Below are 25,087 nucleotides of genomic sequence, written 5' to 3'. Positions count from 1 at the left end.
TCAATCAAAACACCAATGGATTAAACAAACTGAGTAAAGATACAATCTGAAAAACATGATTAACATCCTTGATTTATGTTTATTTTTAAAATTCTGTAACTATTTGCGTGTAACACACACACACAAATTCTATAACCAAGAGTTGGAGGTGTATCGTCACATGGATTACTTAAAATAAATTGACAGTTGCAGTCTAAACAAATATCAAAGAATCTGTAAGATAGATAGGACTATGTCTGAGTACAATGTAGTTTATGTAGAAAGCAATAAGAAACTTTTCATATCCTCAGACATTGAAAAATTCACACCTGTGGATTCATAGGCTAAAGAGAAATACTACAATAAATTACAGATTATTTATCACTAGCCATCTCTGAAAATACTTATTTCGAACTGCTCAGATGTGGGGGAAAATAGTTATTTTATTATGTAGAAACTTGGTAGACCCCATTTAAATAATATGATCACAGTTAGCATTAATAATGGATAAGCTGTAGTTAAAAAGGTACTTGAAGTATATTTAGTTTTAAATATATTTATTTAAAACAGTTTTAAAACCCTGAAAACCAGTAAATTAAGTGTTCAATTTAAGATGGTAAAAGCAAGCACCATTGTTCTAAAAAAGTAGAAGGAAGTGGGTTGTATAGTTTTTTCTCTCCCCCCCCCCCCCCTTGAGAAAGCCGTTGTTTCTCAATCCAGTTGTATAGGACACAGCTCCCTGGCCCGTGCTGGTTATGAGCCTTGCGCTCCCCCTCTGCTGAGGCAGTCAGTTGCCGGTAGGCCACTCAGAGCAGCTCATGGTAGTTCTGTGGGCTGCCGGCCACTCATGGAAGTGCATGGTAGCCCACGGCAGCCCATGGCAGCTCACGGCAGCTCACGCCAACTTCTGGCTGCTCACTGCAGCCCAGCTCCAGGGAGAGCCGTTGTTCACAATCTTAGCTGTAGAGGGCGCAGCTCACTGGCCCATGTGGGAATCGAACTGGCGACCTCAGCGTTAGGAGCACGGCGCTCCAACCACCTGAGCCACTGGGCGGTGCCTGTATAGTTTTTATAATGCCCAATCTTACAAAACAGCAACCAGAATAGCAAAATCCAGAACTATAGACAATATCTGTAAGACAACTGGGTGACAAGGTCTCCCTGAGATCTTCACAAATGGGTGGGAACTCACAGCTGACAGCAGGAAGATTTGCACTGTGTCAGAACTGAGGTAACAGGAGGAAAGCAGGGGCCTGGGAAGAGGAGAGCTTCCTTAGGAGTCTCTCAGAGGACAAACTGTGGACAACCACATTTACTAGAGGGGCTTTGACATTAAGTACTACTGTGTTTCTCCGAAAATAAGACCGGGTCTTATATTAAGTTTTGCTCCAAAAGACACATTAGGGCTTATGTTCAGGGGATGTCATCCTGAAAAATCATGCTAGGGCTTATTTTATAGTTAGGTCTTATTTTCGGGGAAACACGGTAGTAATATTGTTTACTGATGACTATTAATCTCACAGAAAGAGAGGCATTGAACCTATGTGTCTCCTGATGGAAGAATACAGTGCTGACTAAAGTCTTGCCAAGAAATTTGGAACTGGATCCGATCAAAATCTAGCTCTAACTACCAAATCGATAGGAAAAAAGAGGACAGAGAAACATGTTAGGCCACACCATGGGGATGGAATAAGCAAATACAGCTTGTGGGCAGTTCTGTAGCAATGCTACCCAAGACGTAATCTGCATAATGAAATAAATAGAAGAATCCAAAGTAAGTGTTTAGAAATATTTAAGCAATGTTAAGTGTTTAGAAATGTTTAAGCCATCATATACAAACACGTTATCAGTGGATTGCTTTGTTGAATAGCATACGCGTATAAACTGGTTCAGGTGTTCTTAAGTGCTCTTGGTTAAGTTGCACGTGCTCAGTCTGTTTAGTAGTTATGTGCAGTAGAACTATGTACCATACTGTCTCTTCATCACAGACAGCTTGAGAAGCACTACTCTGCAGGATAAGTGATTCCGTTCCTTCAAATAAAAATGATGGAAATAGCACCTATAGAGCAAAAGAAACACAGATCAACCAATCACAATGTATAGATCCCATCAAGAGAAAACATCTTTAAAGAAAAAGAAAATTGAGAACACTGGAAATTGAACACTGACTGAATATTTGAATTTAAGGAGTTTATTTTTATTTTTTAAGGAATAATAATGGTATTATATTTTTATAAGTCATTTTCTTTTAGAGATACATATTGAAATACCTTTGAATGAAATGATTGGATGGTTGGGATTTACTTCAAAATAATATGGGGACAGGTGTTTGGGGATGAATGTAAGAGGATTGATTGGTCATGAAGTGTTAATTATTGAAGCTGGGTGTTTGATAGATGAGGAATTATTATCATTTATATTTTTGCATATGTTTGAAATTTTCCTAAACAAGGGCTAAAGAAAAAGAGTGAAGGAAAATCTTGGGATCAGTCAATGAAAAAAAAAAAACATTGGCTGAATATGAACTGGATCCAGGAATTTTTGTAAGAAGGTATCAAACAGTCATGAGGTGATCCATGGTTTCTTGGGGAAGACAACTATTAAGATAAAAACAACAACAGAAAAAACCCAGGAGGCAGGAAATATTAAAAATAAGAGTATACATTGCATGCAATAGAAAACCGAAACCAATTAAATCTAGAATTAATAGCCCCTCCTCCATCAGTCTGAGATAATTTTTCATATGAGTTTTTACCATATCTGAAAGACTTGTACAATCTGTTTCAGAGGCTAGAAAAAGGCACCTGTCAAGCTCATGTTATGAGGTTAGACATGTTAATATACAAACTAGATAAAAAATTTTAGAAGTTTCATCTTTTTGAACTTCAGATTCTTTTTTAATGTGTAGATACAGAATTAAATGAAATATTTACAAAAATTTAATTCATTGGTATATTGTGTCCTACCACATTATTATTATACATGTATTATACCATATTAACTAATACAGGAAGAAAAAGCATGTGATCACCTCAGTAGATGTAGAAAAATAATTTGATGGCATTTAATGTTTTATGACATTAAAAAAACATTGATGATATTAGTGATTAATGACAAAAACTTTTAGCATACTAGGAATAGAAGGGAACTTCCTTAACATTATAAATGATGTTTGTCAAGCACTCACAGCAGATATCATAATTAGAGGTCAATCATTGTAAATATTTCCATCAAAATTAGCAACATTTCAGGATTATTTGCCATCACTGTGTCTATTCATCATTGTATGGGAAGTTCTAGCTTATACAGTAAACCAGAAAGAGAAATAGAAGGTATAAGAATTGGAAAACATGAGCTAAAGCTGCTTCATTTGTAGATATCTACTTAGAAAATGGAATAGAATATACAGGTCAATCATTAGAACTAATAAGACACTTCACCAAAGTTGTTGGATACAAGGACAATATAGATATGTTTTTTAATTACAAGTAACCAATTAGAAAATATAATTAGAATAGAATTTTCATTTGTAGTATTAACGAAATCTTTGAAGTCTAAGTATAATTGTTACAGAAGATGTTCAGGATATTTATGGATAAAATTATTAGGTGTTGTTAAAAGACATAAAAGAAAAGGGAGAGATATATCATGTCCGTAGATTTGTAGGTAGGAAAACAATAACATGAAGATGGCAGTTCTTCCAAAATCAATCTATAAATTCACTGCAAATCTAATCAAAATATCCACTGACTATTCTGCAGAAGTTGAAGGGACTGATCTTCAAATTCATAGGAACAAATTTAGGAATAGCCAGAACAAATTTTAAGAACACCAGTGTAAAGGGACATGCCGTCCTAGGCATCAAGAATATAAAGTTCTAGTTATTAAGATGGTTTAGTATTAGCATAAGTTTAGTCAATTAGAGGACCTTGAAACAGTTCTACTCATATTTGGGAATTATCTTACTATAAAATGGAAGTGATGTTAAATAAGTGGAGAGGTGATGGAATCTGCATGAATTGCTTTGAAACAATGATCTATATAGAAAAAACATTTATATCTACCTCACACGAAATGCAAAATTCAATTCTGGGTAGATTCACAATTCATTTGTGAAAAGGAAGTCTTTAAAAGTTAAAGGAAAATATAGGAGATTATTATTATCACCTTGGGGGTAGAAATAATATTAATATCTTAAACCGAGAATTCCTAAACAAGAAAAATTCTTAATGGAAAAAGTTGTTCAAGTTGACTGCCTTAAGGTAAAACTTCTTCCTAATAAAAGACTTTATTGATGAAGTTAAGAGGCAAACAGCAGGCTGGGTGGAGATACGTGCTGTACATAAAACTAATCGAAGATTAGTGTTGATCAAATAAAAAGGTCTCAGTAGCAAAAAAGAATCCAGTAGCGAAAAGTCTGACAATACCAAGTGTGGTTGAGTATGTGGAGCCACAGGAGTGCTCTTGGGGAATGTAAAAACACACATCTGAAATTCCTCTCCTGTGTATATACCTGAGATACGTTCTTAAGTGCTTATGTCAGCAGGTAGATGAGAACTCTCATAGCATTCATAGTATTAGCCCCAAACTGGAACAATTCTACCAAGAGTAGAAAAGATAAGTAAATTGTGGTGTATTTATACAGTGGTATGTGAGTGTCATATATCAGTGAAAACGAATAAACCAAAACTATATGCATCTATGTGAACGAATATAGAAAGTACTATTAGGGTAAAGAAAGAAAGTTATTGAAGCTTACATTGTATGATTGCATTTATGTAAAGTTTTAAAAAAGGGCAAGAATAACCAATATATTATTCAGGAGTTCATGCATATGTGGAAAAGCAAAGAAAAGCAAGGGAATAATTTAAAAATTCAGTTTAGTTACTTGCGTGAGGAACAGCAAGGTGACCAGTCAGGTAGGGGCTGAGTGGGCCGCAGTCTTTGGTAGTGTTCTTTTTTCTGAAAATGGAAATGGATGGTGAGCACACTTGTTTCGTTTTTATTATTCTTTAACCATGATATTCTTATACACTTTTTATGAATGATTTTTGTGTATTTTTTTAAGGAAAGATAAATGGGCAAAGAGCATTAACAGCCTATTGATAGAAGTGACATGTGATTGGCCAATAAACAAGGACCAGCTTTATCAGTGAATAAGAACATGCAAATTAAAGCAGCCAGATACTATTTCAAACCCCTTGGATGAGCAAAAATTAATAGTCCTGACAATACCAAGTGTCTAGAAGAACCATGAATCTTATATCCTTCTAGTGGAGTGCATATAGTTGCCACCTCTTTGTATAGTTATTTGGCAGTTTCCAATTAAAAAAAAAAATTGTATGCTCTGTGAGCTGGAATTTAAAAAAAAATTTTAAAAAGGTCATGGTTCATTTGCACATTAAGTACTTTATAGCACTTAATTAAACTAGAGGTATATATATATCAACATGGATGAGATTTTAATACAATATTGAGAAAAAAAGTAAATTGAGTGATATTAAACAATGATCTTTTTAATAGATATTTCAAAATATGCCCAACAACACATGCTGTCATTGTGTACTTGCTCATGGTCTCTATGTCTCTCTCTGCATTCCGCTTGCCCTAGCTCTTTCTTTGTGTCTCTCCACACACACAAATACACACACACAGATCACAATCATGTATTTTTTTTTTGTTAGGTAAGTATGTTGGTTGGTGTGAAAAAACATGGGAATGATAAACACCAAAATCAAGACTGTGATTACCTGTGAGGTGAAGGGGTGAATGGTATCAGGCATCATCGTTTGCCAAAGATGCAAAATGTTATGATGTTTTGGAGTACGGAAGGATTTTTGTGACTAAAAAGTTTGAGAACACTGTTCTATAGCTTCAAAATGAATGTTTTACAAAACATTTATCGAGATACTTATTTTGCAAAGAACAGCAGGTTTTGTGTGTTTGACAGACCCACCAGAGGGAGCCCATCATGTATCTATTTAATCTGATTTAAAAATATTGGTTAAAAAGTACATGCCTGGACCAGTGCGCAAAGAAGTTGTATTTTTCTTTTTTCCCTGGCGATGCCTTGTCCTGTTTTACTCGCTGTGCCCTCTGCAAGATCCCATGAGCGCACTGCAGGGTGGGCAGGAGGCGGCCATTCTGTAGTGCGTTCTTTACTCTTGGCTAGTCTTTGTTTCCTTAGAGTACGTTCATTTCCCTTTGATGACTTCCTCTGGGTCAGATTCATCCAGGGTCTTTCTCTTACACCTATGCAAGCAATATTTCTTCCTGAATTTAAGATTATTGAGGATGAGCCTTCCTTTTTTTGTGCTCAGAAACGAAGGGGAATGTATTTATAGATGCAATGAGTGAAGGTGTACAGAGAAGTAAGCTTTTGATACAGTTTTGACCACAGCACATGACCAGAATGCTTCATCAAGATGTCTGTGTCAAGTTCATATTCCATCCCACCCTTCCCCCTTTTAAAAAAATAGGCAGTGCCGTCACCCTTTTTTTCCTCTAGGAGTGTGGTTTAAGGGTTTCCTTCCATAGGTTGTGCTCCTTGCCTGTGATGGCTTAATCCTGGTTGAGTGGATATCCTTCATTTTGAACAAGCCCTTTGAAATCCTTTGTGATTCATCCTTATTAGAAAACCACTTTCATTTATGATTAGAAAATTTCACTTTTGTTCCCTTTGATATTCTCCCCCACTTTCCAGATGGTTCATTAGAACCCTCCTGTTCTTAGGCTTCCTTTTCCAAGCTTCCCCACTGTTATTCTTGCGGTTTTGCCAAGGGTAGTCTCTTTATTCCTGCCTTCTGTCCTGAATCACTTCTCTATCTTTCAGTGAATGACAGGGTTTTATTCTCCACCATGTGGTTATTGGGTTTCCTTAATAGCCTCATGTGGAGGGGCTTTACTGAAGCCGTTTTTATTTGGCCTTGATAGATTATAGTCAACCATGTTTCCCTGATCTCTTCTTTAAAATCTTTTAGGAAGGACTCCCCCGTTGAAGACACACTTAAATTGAAATGGTTTTAATTTTTAGAATTCTTTTCCTCTATCCAAATGTTTACTTAAGCATATCTCTTGACAGTGAAGTGAAAAGCAACTGGTCACTGCCAGGCGTCCACAATATATTGGATTTGAGTAGTACCTCATTATTGGAGGATGAAAAGGGGGCTTGGAGAACCACATAAAGAGAGGCTGGTGTCTGTTTTCTGTGGTACAGCGCTGGCAGATAATTCTTCCTTATGACAAGTTAGAAACTAACAGCCTCGTAACCTGAGAGCCCATCACCAACCTATTTGTTTATTTCCCATGGCCCTCATTGAGCTTGCAGCACTCACTGCCTTGAATTGTTAGTTTGTGTGCGTCTGGTGTCTCCACCCAGTTAGTCCCTTACGGGTGCCACTCTGCCTTCTTTGTGCATCCTGTCTCTAACCCAGGGTCCTGCACGGAGCAGCCATTGGGACGTGTGGCTCTTGGATGTCTCCCTCGTTCTCGTCTGCCAGCTCCCGCCCTGTAAAGATGGCAGCTAGCATTGTTGATTGCATGGCCATCCACCTCTCCGCTTTGCGGGTTGGGCGTTCTTAGCTGTGTCTCACGCTCCAGCCTTCCAGGGAAGCAGATGTGTCAGCCAAGTAAGACAGAAACCACACAGTAACTCCATCAGGGAAAGCTTAACGTAAAGAATTATGAAGTACAGCAGAGAGAATTGGGGTAATGAGGGATTGGCTAGTAAGAAGTAAAGAGATCTCTAGACAGTATGGAGCAAGCTGATATGAGGGGCCGTTGCTCCCCCTAGGACTGATAGTGAGCCCCCCAAGGAAGGGCCCCTTCCCCTTCCTCTCGCTGTGGCTCCCTGAATGACACAGAGGTGACAGAGGTATTAGTGGTGATGGAATTGCTGGACATCCACACTGGCATTTCCTGGAAATCTACTCCCTGAGGTGCCAGGGAAAGCCATTTTGGGGGCAGTGTTTTGCAGGAAGCACTCTCCTGTGAAACTGCCTACGAGGGTACTTGGGGGAAGCATCTGGGTGCTGTGGGAGCCCCTGGGGAGCTGCGTGCTGCTGCTTGCATGGCTGGGCATGTGCATCCAGCAGGAGTCCCTTTGTGGTGTCTCTCCAGCGACCTCTACTGACAGCTAAACATTGTGCCAGCTGGCAAAGGAAAAATACTTAAAGGGCCCAATTCAGTTTTCGCAGAGCAGTCAATGAAGGATTGATTCGTGGCCCAGAGGCAGTGCATTGATAACTGGCACAGTCAGCTTGCTCCCTTTCCCGAATATCTGTAAGTCTTTAGGGAGGTGGGTTATTAACCCAACAAATGGGTTGCTAGGGAAAGTCACATTTAGGGAGGCAAAAACATTTGTTCGTGATTCTAATTTAAAATTTCTGAATATAATTTAGGTGGTGGGAATGCTCTCTACTTATTGGCTCTTACTGTGTAGACTACAGAAAGGATAGAGGATGTTTTGAAGAGTCAAAACCTTGTGCTCCTGAACCAAGATAGCACCCAGAGAAAAACAGACAGTTTTCTCTGTATCTCATTCCTCCAAGATCTCAGGGAAATTATTACCATTTATATCCAACATTTGCTGTCAGAGGCCAAGAGGGCCTCATTAGGTTTTACTGAATCCACATAATTACAGTAACAATACTTCTTATACTAGCTGAAGTGATGTGTGAAAGTAGCAAAAATATTTTCACAGTGATAAGTGTGCTCTTTCCCGGCAGACTTCACACTTTGCTGGAGACCTCATTTGATTGCCTGGTGCACGTTACCGAAAGCTACTTGTGTGGAGGGTGTGGCAGAACTCACATTTTCAGCTTGGTAGGTGCAGGTGGAGTGGTAAGGAGCCAGCCTCAGAACCAGCCAGCAATCAGTGACATACACATCCTGTTGAATTGTGTGTGCAGATGCCTGAGTCTGCTCTTCCACATAAAAGGTGACACTCCGGCTATTTGACTAATAGTGTGTGTCCTTTCACGGGAGTTTCGGTGTCTTCTTTCTGAGGCTTTGTCTTGGAATTTACCGTCTCGTGTCATCCTCCTGACTCATCCTGTGGTAGTTCTCTGTGAAACTGTAAACCAGTTAATATGAATGAATTGGAAAGATAAAATAGACTTTTCTTAAACTAGATACATCATCTAAATACAATGATATTTTTCAGCTACATAGAGACTTTATACAATGTTGATAGCATTTCATCATAGTAATGATTTCTAACCTTTTTTTACCATTTGAGAATCCGCTGAGAGATTTGGACACCTCCCCCCTCCACACACACATAGGATTTTGTATGTGGTTAAGGATTATTAGATGCTCTTTTATTAGATTAAGAAATTAGAAGTCGTTGTCAAGGAGATAGTTCAGTCTCCATGTCTGTAATTCCCAGCCCAAGTCTGTAGTAAATTGGAAAGGCGATTGTTCTTTATTCTCTTAGCAATTCTCTTTCTTTCCACTTCTGCTGCTGTTTTATAATACTTCTCTTGGATCATGTTGGGATCCAGACTGGGGTCAGGTTTGGTGCTGGGTGACATGAAACACGGCAGAAGTTAGAGTTGAGTGAGTGAGAAGGGGGCAGAGGAGGCGGCCTCACTGGGAATGACGAGGTGTCAGCTACTAGATGGCCAGAGATTGGTATCAAAGTCGAGTTCAAGGTCAGAGGCTGTGTAGGAACAGGAGGGCGAAGCCAAGGGAACAGTTTCCGCCCACGTCTGAGAGCGTCTGTCCTGGGTCAGGGAACCTTCCTGAGTAGTGACCATTCCGGATCCAAGGAATAGAAATAGATTTTCTGTGTTTAGAAATCTCCTAAGGCACAGAGCCACCTGGAGATGGGACTCGGGTACAGAGCTGGGGAGCGTGGATCTTGTGGGGAGCAGATTTTAACACACATCCATTGGAGGCCTGTTTTAGGTAATTTTTTGTATATATTGTTTAAGATTTATGACCCAGGCTTAAATCAAAACAGAAAAGGATTTACCTTGGACAAATGGGAAGAATAACTTCTTCACCATAAAAATTATGGGTGAGAGACTGTTTCAGAGGGAATTTGGGTTACCTTTTTCAGGGTGATATTTCTCAATATTTTTAGGACATGGACTCGTAGACAATGTGAAAGACTCCCCAGTTAAATTGTCCCATCTCTTTCTCCTGTTTAGTGCAAACAACTTGGCAATACCAATGATATGTAATGTCTCAGGGAATTTGGTGGTAGGATTATGGAGAATATGTAAACATTTGCTTTGGCAATAGTGGTATAAATGATTCTTATTTGAACTATAGTGTCTTAAATACAATTTTAAAATCTAGTTATTAATGTTGATTCTATCATGCATCAATATATACAATACTGTTTATCAAATAACCCACAAAAATTCATTAATGATGATAAAACTAATATTGATTTATTGTTAAAAGGCTCTACCTGCATTTGAAATCTACAATCAACCTAGAGTACCATTAAAGATCTACTGATAGTTTTCTCTTTGTGAATTGTGGCGGTTCCAACTTTTCAAATGTGTTTCAGGGCTACAGGAGCTTTTTGGTGTCGTCTGTTTGTATTAGTCAGGATTCTCTAGAAATAGAACCGATGGGGGTGTGTGTGTGTGTGTGTGTGTGTGTGTGTGTACACATATATATGATTCATATAAAGAGATTTATTATAAGGAAGCGGCTCATGTGATTATGGAAGCTGAGAAGTCCAGACCATGGAGAGCCAATGGTATAGTTTCAGTCCGAGTCCCAAGATCTGAGAAGCAGGAAAGCCAGTGGTGTGAGTTCTACTAGGAACCCAAGTGTGAGCGGAAGACTGGTATCCCAGCTCGAGGGAAATAAAAGATAAAATATAAAGTGAATGTAAAGTACAAAATAAACCATTAAGTAATAAATGAAAGGCAGACAGAAAAAATTCTTCTTACTCAGCCTTTTACTCTATTCGGACAAGGCCTACGCACACTGAAGGGCCATCTGCTTCCCTCCGTGTGCCGATCCAAATGCTAATCTCATCAGGAACACTCTCATAGACACATCCAGAAAGACTGTTTAACCAGACATCTGGGCACCCCGTGGTTCACTCAGGTGGGCACATGAAATTAACCACCACACCATTCTTAGGCAGCCAGACTTTACAGTGGAACACTGAGAATCACCTCTAATAACTCCTTAATTTGTTCTGTGGGTACCACACTTGAGAAATTCCTAGTAACCCACTTAGTTACTAATAAATAGCCTTTATTTGTACAAAAAAGTTTTAAAGTAAGGAATTATGCATTTTTTGCCCTTCAGGATTGAACAAAAGACTTGAACTTCGGGTTATCAGCTCTTGGAGCCTATCTGTGGGCCTTGGCATCATATATGGAAAATGTTTTCAGTTAGCAGTGCTTGTTATTCTGGAAATAACACCAGCTTTTGAGTGGTGAGAGGGGAGTCGAATCCTGGCTCTGCATCTCACTCTCGGGGAAACTTAGATAAGTTATTTAACCACGCGGAGCCACAGTTTCCTTAATGAAACAGGAATAACTCCTGAGTTATGGTTGAATAACCCAGATGATACCTTGTGAGTGGGAGATGCTCAGGAAATGTTAGTTCCCCTACCTATACCATTATATTTACCTTGAAAATAGATGTCTGCTCTATTCCGATTGCGTATAGCTTTACCTGTGTATCATCAACGTGAATCAGATATCTCGTGGGTCTTACTTTTTAGGTCTGATCTACCTTTTTTTTTTTTTTTTAAAGCCACTGCTGTCTTTTCTGTTGATTAGTAATACGTCTTCTGTCATCTTCCTTTAGAGTAGGTGATAGAATTCAGATAGGTCTCTGTCCTGTTGTATTTCACCGATTAGCACCGTGAATGAGCTGTTTAGCCATCTGAAGAAAAAATTGCAATCTCTTTCTCTCTATTTTATCTGTCATCATGGCCTAGGAAGAGGATGACAATAGATCACAATGTTAAAGTCGACAGCAGAATGGATTAAGTTTTCTCCTTTAAATGATGGTTGTAGTGAGAACCAGTTCACACCATGACAGGGTGTTTTTTATAGTGGCTATTGTTGCTTTGTCCCTCAACACATCCAAACTCTGAATCTCTCATGTATTTTGTGTACAGCTTCATGTAACTTCCTAGCTTTGACAGATGGAAGTTTCTGATGTTTTCTCTGTATCAGCTAGAGGTTGACAGAATATTAATCCACTTCCTTCTCCCATTGGTACCCCCAGGATTACCTCAAGAGAAGAAAAGTGCTGAAAAAATACTTGTCACGACATGTCAGAGTTAATAAAATCAGGCAAAACAACTGACCCGATTTCTGAAATACGCAGAAGCCAGTGGCAGTATCATTGCGGGGTCAGAGGAGGCAGAAGTCACTGATGATGCTCCACCGACATTGCTGCTGAGTGCAGCCCAGGCCTGCCAGGAAAACGTGGAGTCACGTGGGTGCCAGCTTGCTGTCCCGGGGACATTTCTGACCCTGGCTCTCTGAGAATATGGGTTTTTGTCACTAAGCAAGGAACTGAATATATGGTATATTCAACTTGAGGTTTCTCTCATGGAGGCTTAAATGAGGGGAGATTTGGAAACACCATGTTGTCCAACGGGGACCTGTGTGAGTTTGGCAGTGAAGGTCTAGTGTAGGGGGTCCCCTGGGAAAACTGTCAGACTAAAACCATCAGAACTTGTCCATATGAAATTTGAGCTTCTTGTTTTATATTGCATCCTTGACAGCCAATATTTGGTTCAGCTGCCTGGCAAAAGTTGCCTTTTAACCACCAGTGTATTTTTGTAGCATCTTTCACCAGTGAACATTGACTGTTTCAAATCTCTTCCCTTATTTCACTGGCACAAATTCTCATGCCAGGGAGAGGAAATAAGACACGCAGTGGGGAGAAAACAAAGCCTGCTTTTTCAGTGAGGAGCTTTGATGTGTTCCCTCCTCTGTGCTGATCTCTAACTTGATTAATTGGCATGTGGTGTGTTACAGAAAATCCAGGGAAGGACAAAACTGATTCAATATCAATTAGCTAAAACAGGAGCGGACTTCCCGCAGAGACCCTAGGACAGAGTTGTATTTAAGCGGGCCCTTCCAAACACAAGTCTTCTCAAATGATGAACAGCAGAAGATCTCACTTAGGGCCCAGTTGTTTAAAGAAATTAAAAACTGTGGAAATTAGCAGATGAAATCCACTTGGATGAGTGTGCTATCCCTTTAATATGTCTGTTGATTCATCTCACTAAGACATCCCAATCCTTCCTCCAAAGTGATTTGAATACTTAATATTTGCTGAAATGCTTTAGTTGGATTTAAATAACGTAATTGAATTTGCTCGCTTTATTCGGGGGAAATGAAGGCTTGGGAATGTCTCTGGTAAGATATGTGAATGTGCTTATTTTAGGAAGTGATTCTTACTTATTTCTCTGTCGGTGAATCAAGAATTAATAAGCATTGGGTCTGCCAAATATATGAGGCTGTATTTCTCAGAGTTATAGGCTTTCTCTGTCACTCTCCAGGTGACGGCTGGTCCCTGGGGCTCACAGGTAATCTGCTTAGTGACAGGTTTTGGTTGAGCAGAATTGGATATAGATTGCCTTTGTATTTAGATACCATGTGTGGTTAGAAACCTCATCTTAAACTGGGTTGTTGTCAAATAACTTCCCGACTAAATGCTGTTCCTTTCGTCTACAGCCTAGTGAGAGAGACAGATAAACTAGAAACTCTGTACAGCAAAATCAGCACAATGAAAGAGATGTGACCAAGGCACAGAAGAAGGAAACCGTCGTCCCTGCGGGTAATACTAGAAGGCTTACCAAAGCATCTTAAAGGGAAATGTGAGGTCATCCAGGTTGAGAAGAGGCGCTGTGTTCCAGGGAGGGGGAGGAGGAGAACTGAAGGCAGAAGCTACACAAGAATGTCAGGGTCCTGCAGTGCGTCTTGTGGAGTGTCTGGAGCGGGGGGAGTGAGAAGATGAAGCTAGGGAGAGGGGTATCAACCGCTTCCTGAAGGGCCTCTAGGCAAACTTACCGATTTGAGCGTTAGTTTAAAAAGAGTGAGAATCTTTAATAGTATTTAAGCAGTCAGACTGGCATTTTAGAAAAGAATTTTGCAGAGTAGTCTGTGTAATGGAGCAGCATAGGCAAGAATGGAAATGGTGAGACTCGTTAGAAGATTATTTATAATCATCCGAGAGAGAAGCAGTGCAGGCCAGGACCAAGAAATGGCAGGGATGCCGGGTGGACTTGAGAGTGTTAGCAGGTGGAATTCATTGGATTTGGTGGCTGCGTGTGGGAAGTGAGGGAAATGGAAAGGCAGCTGACAGTGATTCTTGGATTGCTTTCTTGGTACCGTTCCCGGGGTTGTGGGTCCCAGGAGGAGAGGTGTGTTTTGGGGTAGCGTTCAGGAGAGTATGGTGAGGTGGGGGATTTGCAAATGGAGATGTCCAGTAGGCAGGTGCGTATGTGTACCTGGGCCTGGCGCAGTCGGTCCTCAGGGCTGGAGATTTCCGTCAGTGTACACGGCAGTGGCAGCTATGAGTGTAGCTGCTTTCTTCTAGGGGAGAGTAGGTGGAGTTAGACGTGTACAAAGCTGAAAATGAGGCCTGTGGAATATGAGTTATTTAGCGACAGGAAAGCCAGGAAAGGAAGACTGAGGAAGACCAAGAAAGAGTGACCAGCTTAACGGTGAAGAGGAGAGAGGGCAGTCGTAGTTGGAAATGGGATTAGTGGGAGTATTTAAAGGGAAGAATTGAATACGTTCACTGAGGAGGAAGCCAGAAGAGATGAAAGGTGTAGGAGACGTGGATGACTTCTCAGTAAGAACTTTGAGGAGACGGAAGGTGATGGGATTGGGGCATTCAGTTCGCTGGGAGAGGGGATAGTAATGCCGAGCGCCCGACCAGAGGCTGGTGCCCTGTTTTCCCCCTAAAGTAAGGCCGGCATGAAGAATTGAAGCATGATGCAGAGGCAAACACATTTATGAATGGGAATGGAAGGCTAGAAGTCAGGGGGTTCTTATCTGATGACTTCTCTTTTCTCTGGAAGAAGGCAATACCGTTTTTCCCCTCGTGAAAGCAGGGTAGGTGGGATGACCATTTTCAGGAGTGATTAGAATAATCTGTGCAGTTAATTGGAGGGGACAGCTAATGCTTCCTTCTCCAAGATTTGGTTCTTGACTCAGCACATGCATACGGGCAATTCTAAATTAATGAAGTCGTTAAGGAGAAATGTGTGAAGCACCTGCTGTGTTCACAGACTATGATGGTGGGCCTTGCTTTTTTTTCTATACTGAGAAAATAATTTATTCAATTGTAAATCAGTTTTTTTTTTTAATGGTTAAGAATAATAATGAGAGCTTTAGTTTCTCCACTTGGGATTGAAATTTAAATGAATTAAAAAAAAAATCAAGATTCCCTCAAAAGTAAACGTCAGCCCTTTTCTGTATTCTTTCAGGATAGCTCTTTGGTTTAGGACTTAAATCATTAACTTCACCTACTCCACAATGGATCCCAAAATCTTGAGTTAGAGAAGCGAGAGTCCTAACTGACACATGACCTCTTTTCTCTTTTACAAAGCCCACTTCTTCAAGGTTTTTGTTGGTTTGGTTTTGTTTGGCCAGGTTGTGATATATTTTGGCAACAAGTAAAGAGTTGGAAACAGAATGCAACGGTGGAGAAAACGTAGGTTTCATTTTCTCAGAGAAGCCCATTGTGCTGAACATCAAGCCAGTGCAGTGGTCCTTCAAATAAATCCCTTAACACGGAAACAAACCACCTAAACTGGGACACAAGCAAAATATACATGCGCCTGCACATATATGCAAATGCTGCCTCCTAACTTCCTTTACACTGAGTTTCTTAACTTTAAATAATATGTAGGATTTTGTAAGTTCTCTTCGAGAGGGGAATTGAATGTTAAGCTGTTCAGTCATGAGGACTGGGTCTCCCTTTGCCACCCCCTTGCTTTTGATATAAAACCAATTAACCGTTTCGTTAAAAGGGGTCTGGTTGTTACACCCCAGTAGTGCAGATGGGGCAGGGAAAAATGGGGGTAACTTGAAGGGAGGGCTTTTCCTCCAATCCACCTGTGGGGACAGAGCCCCCAAAAGCAGTTTCCAGGCTCTCGGCCTCACATAGAAAGGTGCTGGCTCAGGTAGTAAATGGCCATCGACTGTGATCAAATGGCCATCAGCTGTGGCTAGTTGGCCGTCAGCTGTAACCAGTGAGCCATTGGGCACTAATATAACTGCCGTGGCTGGGCTAGCAGAAAAGGGGGGCTAGCAAGAAGATGGTGGCTGAGCCTGCAAGCGGCACAGTGAGGGTTGAGAATTGTGTTGCTCCTGGTTCCTGTGTCTCCAACCCAGCCGCCAGTGAGAGTATAGTGGTGTGACTCCCCTACCTATGGCTCCGTGGGTGTTCCTTTTTGGCCTCACCATGTCCTGTGTTCTTGTGTGGGGAGCGGGAGCTGAGACCCCGCCTGTCATTCCGCACAACACCACCCCTTGATATCAGCCCTCCAAGGGGGGCCTGATAGGCTGAGGGACCCTGAGTGTTGGAGCAGGTGGCAGCGGACTTGCTGATAACTGATTGTCATAAGGCCCAGGGAAATGCCTCTTCAGTCCACCGCAGGCTTTTGTCTTCTCTGACACCATCCACCTCCTCTGGCGAGGATTTGAAGACACAAGTTGCAAAATCTGGCAGACTCTATGCGATGTGGGCAAAACAAGAAGCATCTTCATTCAAGGCCCCCCCGCCCTCCTCTGGTTGTCGCGGAATTGAGGAGGCGGCTGGAGACCATTCACATTGTCACCCTGGCATTCAGCGCTTGGGTCCGTGCTGCATTTATGCACCAACCCCACGTCCTGCCCTCCTCCCAGGTGGCACTGCTCCCTCTCTTTATATTCTCTCTGCTATTTCATGGCAAACTCACTGTGAGGCTTTGTTTTCACTTCCTGAGCACCCACTGGCTCATTCAGATTCCCTGTGACTCCAGACATTCATGATAGCCACTGAGAATCTCCACCAATCTTTCGCACAGAAGCCAAACAACATTCAAAAAGAAAAGGACATAGGCTACAAACGGCCTGAAGCAATCCGCTGTTGAAACCATTTGAGGATTGCCAAGGTAAACTGTGTCCTCACTAAGAGTTCTGCTGCAAAGCAACTCTGTGTTGCTTTAGACTCAGCAAAGACAAGAAAACACTGAAATCAGGGGACTTGCCCACAATTGTATGTTGTTGCCAAACACTTCCCTTAGCACCCTTTTCTATGTTATCTGGCACATGTAGAGTGTTTTCTGGTTTTTTTCCTTCTTTTTTTACGTTCAGCTGATAGTATTTCCCCCAAACCATGAATAGAAACGGAATCACTGGGAATGCACATCTGATTACCATGGGTTCATTCTCCTATATAACAACGCTCAAAGTTACAAGGAGGAATAGCAGGTATTTGCTCGGTTGGTGTTTTGTTATTATTTTTTTAAATTAAAATTAAGTGTTGCATTTCTGAGAAAGTAGCCAGAATAATACTCTCTCAAATTTAGAAACCTACTGGCACAGTTTAAAGTCAGATATTATTTCTAACCAAATTATATTCTTTTATCTGCCAAGATATCTTGACAGTCTTAGTATCTGAAGGCTGGCCTATGTGATAACCCCAGCAATATTCTGGGGATAAGATTTTATGGGTTTGTTGAGAAGGAAATACTTGTCCTTTTTCTTGTCCTGCAGGATTCCCTAGAAGACATTCCCTGGGTGAGGTTTAGGACCTGAATGGGGGCTTCTCCCAAAACGCCCACGTGGTGATAAAAATTCCCCCAGCCCAACAGAATGTATGCTGTGGATGCCTTCCGCTTCTCATAGCTGGACTTGTTAGGATCTACCTTGTACCACCAGGCTGTAGCTGAACCACCAACTGGCCCAACGTCTCCACCCCAAAGGTGTCCTGGAAGAGCTGACCCACGTCCATGCGGAAGAGGAAGTCGACCTCGTGCTGGATGTGGGCCACGCTGTGCTCCCCAAAGGTCTTCATGCGCCTCATGCTGATGTCCTGCCCCCTCTCCTCAGGCTGGATCTCAAACACTCTGAAGGAATGCAGAGGACCCAGCTCTACCGAGGGCAAACTGGACACGTCGCCCACCGTGGTGTGAAATAGGACTTTGTGGCCAAGCATGAAGTGCCTGTTCACAGATGTTACGAGCTCCTCCAAGTAACGCACAATGTACCTTCCGGTAGCAAAACCCGCCTAACCCCCGGGAATTTTCTAAGACGGCTCTGTTGCTCGTGCCTTCCCACACAGCTGGCGCCTTCCACCCGGGCACTGCCACCACCCCTGTGGATGACACCAGTCCGACGCTGAAGCCGCTGTTCACTGGCTTCCTTCCGTTCTTGTCATTGTCCGTCGTCGTCTTCCCCTTGGTGATTGTGGGTCCCGTTCTTAAACCAGGTTGGAAACCACCAGTGCTTCTGACTGCCGTTGTCACCCAGTTCTGAGTTTTTTGAGTGATACAGCCACAGGAAAGAGCCTTCTGGGCTGTTGATATATTCCCGAAACAACTTACAGTTGCAACAACCAGCATTGACAGTCACTTTTCCTTTGACATTTCGTTATTTTCTCCTCCTCGTCTCCTTCTCTCCCCGCAGTAACAGGCAAAACCACAAAGTTCTGTTGAGCTTTGTTCTGCACAAGGAGGCAGCGCTGGGAGGAAGGGAAGGCGCTGTGGTCCGTCCGACTGCTGAGCCGCAGACGCGGGGCTCCGTCGGGGCTGGACGGCGCCTCCGCTCCGGCCTCGGCCGTCGGATCAGCGGCCGCACCGCCTCGGCCTGAGCCGGGCCGCCTGCCGCAGGCGCTCCAGGGCGGCGGGCAGAGCGCGGCGAGCGGGCGCCAGTGAGCCGGTGGTCCTTACTTTTGAGGTCACATCTGTTACACAGTCCTTTCCCATTGCTCCTAAGTTGGTTACAAATCATGGTCTTCATTCTCAGTAAGAGTTTGAAATGTAACTGTTCGGGCATTAGTCTCTCTTGAGCGTGCTGACCTCAGTCACAGCGGTGTATGACCCTGCATTCAATTTTTAAATAAAGTTTTTGTTATAGCATAGTTCTAGGATAGTTCTGGAAAAATTGCAAAGACAGTACAGAGTTCCTGTGTACCCCATACCCAGTTTCCTGTATCAATGACATCTTACACTACTACTGTGGTATATTTGTCACAATTAGTGAACCAGTTTTTATATATTATTACCTATATTTATGTTTATCTGTATTTCCAAAACTTCTTGCTGTGGCCTTTTCAATTATCTTTGGCAGTAAAAGGAGCACTTTCCTGATAATTCAGAAACATGAGTTGAATCAGTAATTTGAACAGTCTCCCTTACTGTGCCTTTGGAATTGTCTAATCCTAAATCCTGCTTCTTAACTCTGAGAAATCATGCAGTTGGTGGGGGGGGTCTGCAGAGAAGAATAAATATCAACTTGAACTTTATCAAGTCAGTATGACCCTGGTGTCACTTATATGTGTCTTTAATTTAAAAAGTATTATTATCTAGTAAATGCAGTTTGTCAGACAAAAGTCTTTTTAAAATGGGTTCTGAGGAATAAATGATCATGAGTGGTTTTTGGTGAAAAGCTCGTACCCCATCCTCAGTGATAACACAAGGTCCCTATCCTCTTTGCCTCACTTTATACTGACCTATAACTTTTGAGCTATACAATTTGGACTTAAGTCTTTTCTGGTTAACATCATGTTTGTTTTACTAGTGCACCTTCTATTTTCATTTCCCACTCAGCAGAGCACAGAACTAGGAACCTCTTTTATTTCCTGTAAGAATCCAATCATAACAAAGTCATTAATGAGTGATTTGGAATTTGATAAGTTTTATAAGTTTTATAAGCTGATAAGTTTTGTAAATAAGAAAGAAGAGAGCATGTCTATCATGTAATCTGCAGTGGAATTATTCTGAAAAATGTTTGAATGAGCCTGTCTCTTCTCTCCAAACCTCCTTTCTGTTGTCTGGCACCCACTTTCCAGCCCCAGAAAATTTCAAAATCCTTCAAAAAGAAGCTGTTTAACAACTTTCTTGTATCCTGTGGGCACCTTTGGGTTTTCACTTCCTCGCTGTCTTATGGTCCCACCACAAACCCCCACCCCCTTATGCTCCCAAGTGCCAAGGAGTTCTCTTTACTTGTTACTCAGAGCCTAGTATTTAAAAATTTTTTTCTGTCGAATTAAGCTGGTAATAATTTGAGTGAGATCCTTTCTAATACAGTCATACAGCCAAATTAAACATTTAAAAAATACCAGCTTGCAGAAATGTTTTATGAATGTAGGCATAGCTTCATTCCAACACAAAGCACATTTGGGTACCATTATTGAGATTTTGCAGCTCCTCCTCTTCCCCCTTGTCTCCTTCTCTTTCTCCTTCCCCTGCTCCTTCCTCTTCCTTCCTCTTCTTACTAAAATGCTGGTTTGTGCAGCCTGAATTCGAAGCGATGGCCTTGAAATATGGCTGTATCACCACAATATTTTCCATTACCATTACCGTGGGTTGTGTCGTCACTTGTGACGCTACTTGTACTTGCACTGGACGTGCGTGGTTCAGAGCAGGTCTGCTGTTACGGTCGGTCCCATAGGGCTTTAGACTTGAGCTCTGTGCCCTCAGGCCAAAATCCACTTAGGAACCTAAATTTAACTGAATCGATGATGTTGTAATGGCTTATTGGCTTACGGACTGGTTAAAATTTCAAATGCTGTTGAAGTGACCTTAACATATTTGTTTTAATATTATAATGTGGAAATGCTTTGTAACTTGAAAACGTGATATCTGTTCCTGATTTACCTTACTAAATGTTGTATTGACGCTGCTACCAAAATGTTACGTTCCAGTACTTCCTTAGTGTGTTTAGGTTAGTCACAAAACAAGCGTACGTTGTTTTTCACTGTGAGATTAGGCTAGCCCCCAAACCTGTTGCCCAGGCCCAGACACCTCCTCTGGCTGGGAGGTGGGATTATTTCACCGGCATTAAGTTAAAATGCACCAGCCTGGGCTCTTGTGCCTGTCACATGCCTAAAATATTTTGGTTGGGTGCCCTTGAAGGACGTCGCCTTTCATGAGCCCCTGGCTATCACCGGGACCATTTGAATTCAGGTTTTATCTTGATTGTTTTCTATGCCATGTCCTGTTTTGAATTTTATAAAATGAACAACAACATCACAAAGCCCCATCTTTTCCCTCTGGAGGGTTTCTTCTGAACCACTTTTGGGTTTGAACAATGTTTCTTCTGTTTTCTCACTTGTATGAAAATTATTTATTTGTTCAACTTTCAAGCATTTCTTTTTCGCATTTCTACTGCTGTTTTGCTTTGGTTCTCTTCTTTCCTTTAGTTAAGGAGGAAAGGGCTGAGATAACCTGCATTCAGCTCTGGTGTCATAATAGGCACCATGGAATATCAGTCAGCCTCCCTCCGCTGGATACTGCCTTGGGAAGTGGCTGTATGTAGCACACAGAGCCTTCCTGTTAGTGGTGGAGAGAGGGTGTCATCCTTTAAGGCTGTTTACCCGACGCCCTACTTGGGCAGCCACTGTGGGCTGTTACTTTGGCCTCCTTTGCTGTGGTAAGCTGTCTCAACCAATGTTCGGGTTTTCTGTTGATAGATGTTGGATAGGCAAATGTTCTCATTATATTTCTCAGGCTTGTGCTGGGCTTTCTTCTGGCTTTGTGCTTTCTCTCTATTGTGTTATTTCTTCAGTGCCTTTAAGAATTTTTCTGGATTTATCAGGAGGTTTGGTTCTAATTATCCAGCCTTGTATTACTAGAAACAGCAGTGAATTTGTTCTTTCATTAACGTTTTTTATTTTTTATTTCGTGGACATCAGGTGGAAAGAATAGTAGACTCATTTGCTCAATTCTCCTCCGAGTCAGTCTCCTAGCAGGTGAAGTCAGCTTTGTTGTCAAAGGTGGGGATGCTTTCTGTTAGTGGTAAAGCAGCTTATGAAGAATAACTGTGATTAATAATTATGGTTGTGATGATAATGCGGAACATGTATTTAGCCATTGCAATGGGCCAGGCACTCTGTGCTTTTAATGCATTATTTTCCTTAATTATTATAAATGTCGTAATTGAGTGTTACTATTCCTACTTTACAAAGCATTACGTGAGGCTTGGCGGCCGTGTCACTCGCCAGAGTTTACCTGCCTAGTAAGTGGCAGAAATGTGCTTCAGGCCCTTTCCGGGCTTGGAGATACAGGGTCAGCAAAGTGCAGCACACTTCCTGCCATCATGGACTTGACAGGATTTAATTCCTCAGCTATCCTTTTCACCTAGTTTCACGACACACTTTCAGGACACTGGGGTGGTCAGGGATATAATTTTAGAGTCTGAAAGCCTGATTCACTGGTATTTCCACTAATGTCGAGGATAATGTCTCTTGTGAGGAAATGACTGTAACTTAGCACAAAAGTCAAATGGACAGATCCGCAAAGATCAGAACAGTCTTTTAATTTCCCAAACACTCCATTCCATGGAGCAGAGTGCTTTCTTCAAAGTTGGGACTAAATGAATGTTACTTTCAGTATGTTCATCGGCTCGAAGACTCAGTGGATTTTATTCCCACGTTATGTTTTTTGACATAGACTGGCAAGGATACTATTTTTATGTATTGATATTATTCCTCTTGATTTACAGTTGTTTGCCAGCATAAAGGATGGAGAAAGCCTGCAGCTCTTTGAACAAAGTTCTCGCTCTGCCCGTAAACAAGAGACACATACCATGGAGGCCGTGAAGCTCGTAGAGTTTCACCTGAAGCAGACACTGACCAGGCTTGTGACACATCTGTTTGGAGATGGTAGGTACTCAAATGCCTTTGTCTTTGGGGGCTTACCTAGTCAGTAATTACCATCTTCCTGAAATCATTAAGGCTAGTTGGATCTAGAGTATTTTGTTCTAAGTTGTGGCTTAATGGTTCAGGTCCTTAGTGAGGTAGAACTTACAGATTTCTTGGTCCATACCACGTGAGGAGCAGGAGGATATGAAAATGGAATTAGCTAGAGAAAGAAAAAAACGATGATATCCTGTGATATGAATGATCATGGATGAAGATTAGGGTCATCAGTCAGGAGAAAGTGTACAGACTGAGCAGTGTTATTATTTAACTATATTCTCATTACGTAGGTCAGACTTGAAAAATGGAGCAAGATTTTTTTTCTTTTTCTCATTTATTTATTTAATTAAAAATTTTTTTCAATTACAGTTGACATTCAATATTACATTAGTTTCAGGTGTACAGCATGTGGTTAGACATTTATATATATAACTAAAGTGATCCCCCTGATAAGTCTAGTACCCACCTAGCACTATGCAGTTATTACCATATTATTGGCTGTATTCCCTATGCTGTACTTTACATCCCCATGACTATTTCTAACTACCAATTTGTACTGCTCAAGCCCTTTATCATTTTCACCCTGTCCCTCAACCCTTTTCCACCTGGCAGCCATCAGTTTGTTCTCTGTACCTATGAGTTTGCTTCTGTTTTGTTTGTTTATTTTGTTTTTTAAATTCCACACGTAAGTGAAATCATATGGTATTTGTCTTTATCTGTCTGACTTATTTCATTTAGCATAATACCCTCTGGGTCTATCCATGTGGGGCAAGATTCTTAACCATGTGAGTGCACCCAGAGGAAAATTTTATGTATTTATATACTGATTACTGCTGTCAACAGCAAAAATATTAACAGTGAATTTCCTGGAGGAAGAAGGATAACATTTTTAAGAGCTGGACTCTCACTTAGTTACTTGCCCTCCGTTATTTTTCCAAGAAAATTTTTGTTTGTGATGCATCCCCCTCCAACTATTTCTAACTTTCTTGAGATAATATTTTGTTTGTTTTTAGACAGCTGTAAGGAGAAGGATAGGAGATTTCCCTTAATTGTGACCTACAATTAAAACATGTTTAGAAGATAGAAGCCTAGCATGGTTAGAATTCTCTTTTATTCTCTTTATTTCTGTGAGCTTTTTAAAAGAACAGCTTTATTGAGGTATAATTGACATAAAATAAACTATACATATTTAAAATTCACAATCTGCTAAGTTGACATACAACAAACTGAATATATTTACACAATTTTATAAATTTTTACATATGTATACACCTGTGAAACCACCAGCAGAAAAAGGATAATAAACATCACCCCCAATAGCTTCCTTCTGTCCCTTGGTAATCTCTTCTCACCGTTCCCTGCATCTCTTCACCCCAGGCAACCAGTGAACTGGTTTCTGTCACTATTGATTAATTTGCACCTCTTAGATTTATATAAATGGAATTCTATAATGTGTACTCTATTTTTTTTTTAGCCTGGTTTATTTGACTTTGCATAATTATTTGGAGATCCAGCCATGTTGTAGTGTAAATCAGAGCTCATTCCTTTTTATTGCTAAGCATTTCATTCCATAGTTTCTTTATCCATCCACCCATTGATAGACATTTGGATTACTTCCAGTCTTTTACTATTATTACAAGTAAAGCTTCTAGGCACATTCATACACAAATCTTGGATGTGCATGTGCTTTCATTTCTCTTCAGTAAATATGCACACCTAGGAATGAAATTAATGTTATATGGTAGGTGTATTTTAATTTCCTGGGAAGCCGCAAAACTGTTTTCTGAAGTACTTGTCCATTTTATTATACATTCCTTCTTGTTGTGTATGAAGGTGCCAGTTGCTCTGCATCTTCAACAGCACTTGATATAGTGAGTCATTTTAATTTTAGCCCTTCTACATAATAAGAGTGTGGCGGCATGTCAAATAAGCAGTCAGCATATATAAAGAACTCTAAATAAACAAGTGGAAATCGACCTAAGAGAGAAGTGGGTGAACATGAAGGTGACAAATGATATAGCTAGAAGGACTAATGAATACATGAAAAGATGCTAACCCTTATTAGTAATCAGGGGAAAGCAAATGAAAACCACCATGAGCTATCCTTTGTCATTTTTCACGTGTGAAAATACTTTTTAAAAATCTAACACTTGTAAATGTTGACAAAGATACACACAAGTAGGTGTAGAAAATCTTGGTCCTGTGTGGTCTCAGCTACCATCCCCCCAACTGGAATGTGAGTGCTCACCTA

At 40.9% G+C, this 25,087-nt stretch overlaps 1 protein-coding gene across 5 annotated transcripts in view; it reads left to right on the top strand.

Annotated features, from left to right (window-relative positions):
• The window catches only part of FARS2 (phenylalanyl-tRNA synthetase 2, mitochondrial), a 497,776-nt gene that overhangs the window by 117,008 nt on the left and 355,681 nt on the right, over nucleotides 1-25,087 (top strand). For all 5 annotated transcript variants that reach the window (XM_033115749.1, XM_033115747.1, XM_033115751.1 and 2 more), the window contains exon 3: nucleotides 22,641-22,800. In XM_033115749.1, coding sequence (XP_032971640.1) covers nucleotides 22,641-22,800 — 160 coding nt within the window. The remainder of the gene's footprint in view (nucleotides 1-22,640; nucleotides 22,801-25,087) is intronic.

The sequence above is a fragment of the Rhinolophus ferrumequinum genome, chromosome 9, assembly GCF_004115265.2.
Source record: "Rhinolophus ferrumequinum isolate MPI-CBG mRhiFer1 chromosome 9, mRhiFer1_v1.p, whole genome shotgun sequence".
Taxonomy (NCBI): Eukaryota; Metazoa; Chordata; class Mammalia; order Chiroptera; family Rhinolophidae; genus Rhinolophus; species Rhinolophus ferrumequinum.
Note: the sequence above shows the minus strand (reverse complement) of the source record. Positions and strands in the feature narration are given on the sequence as shown.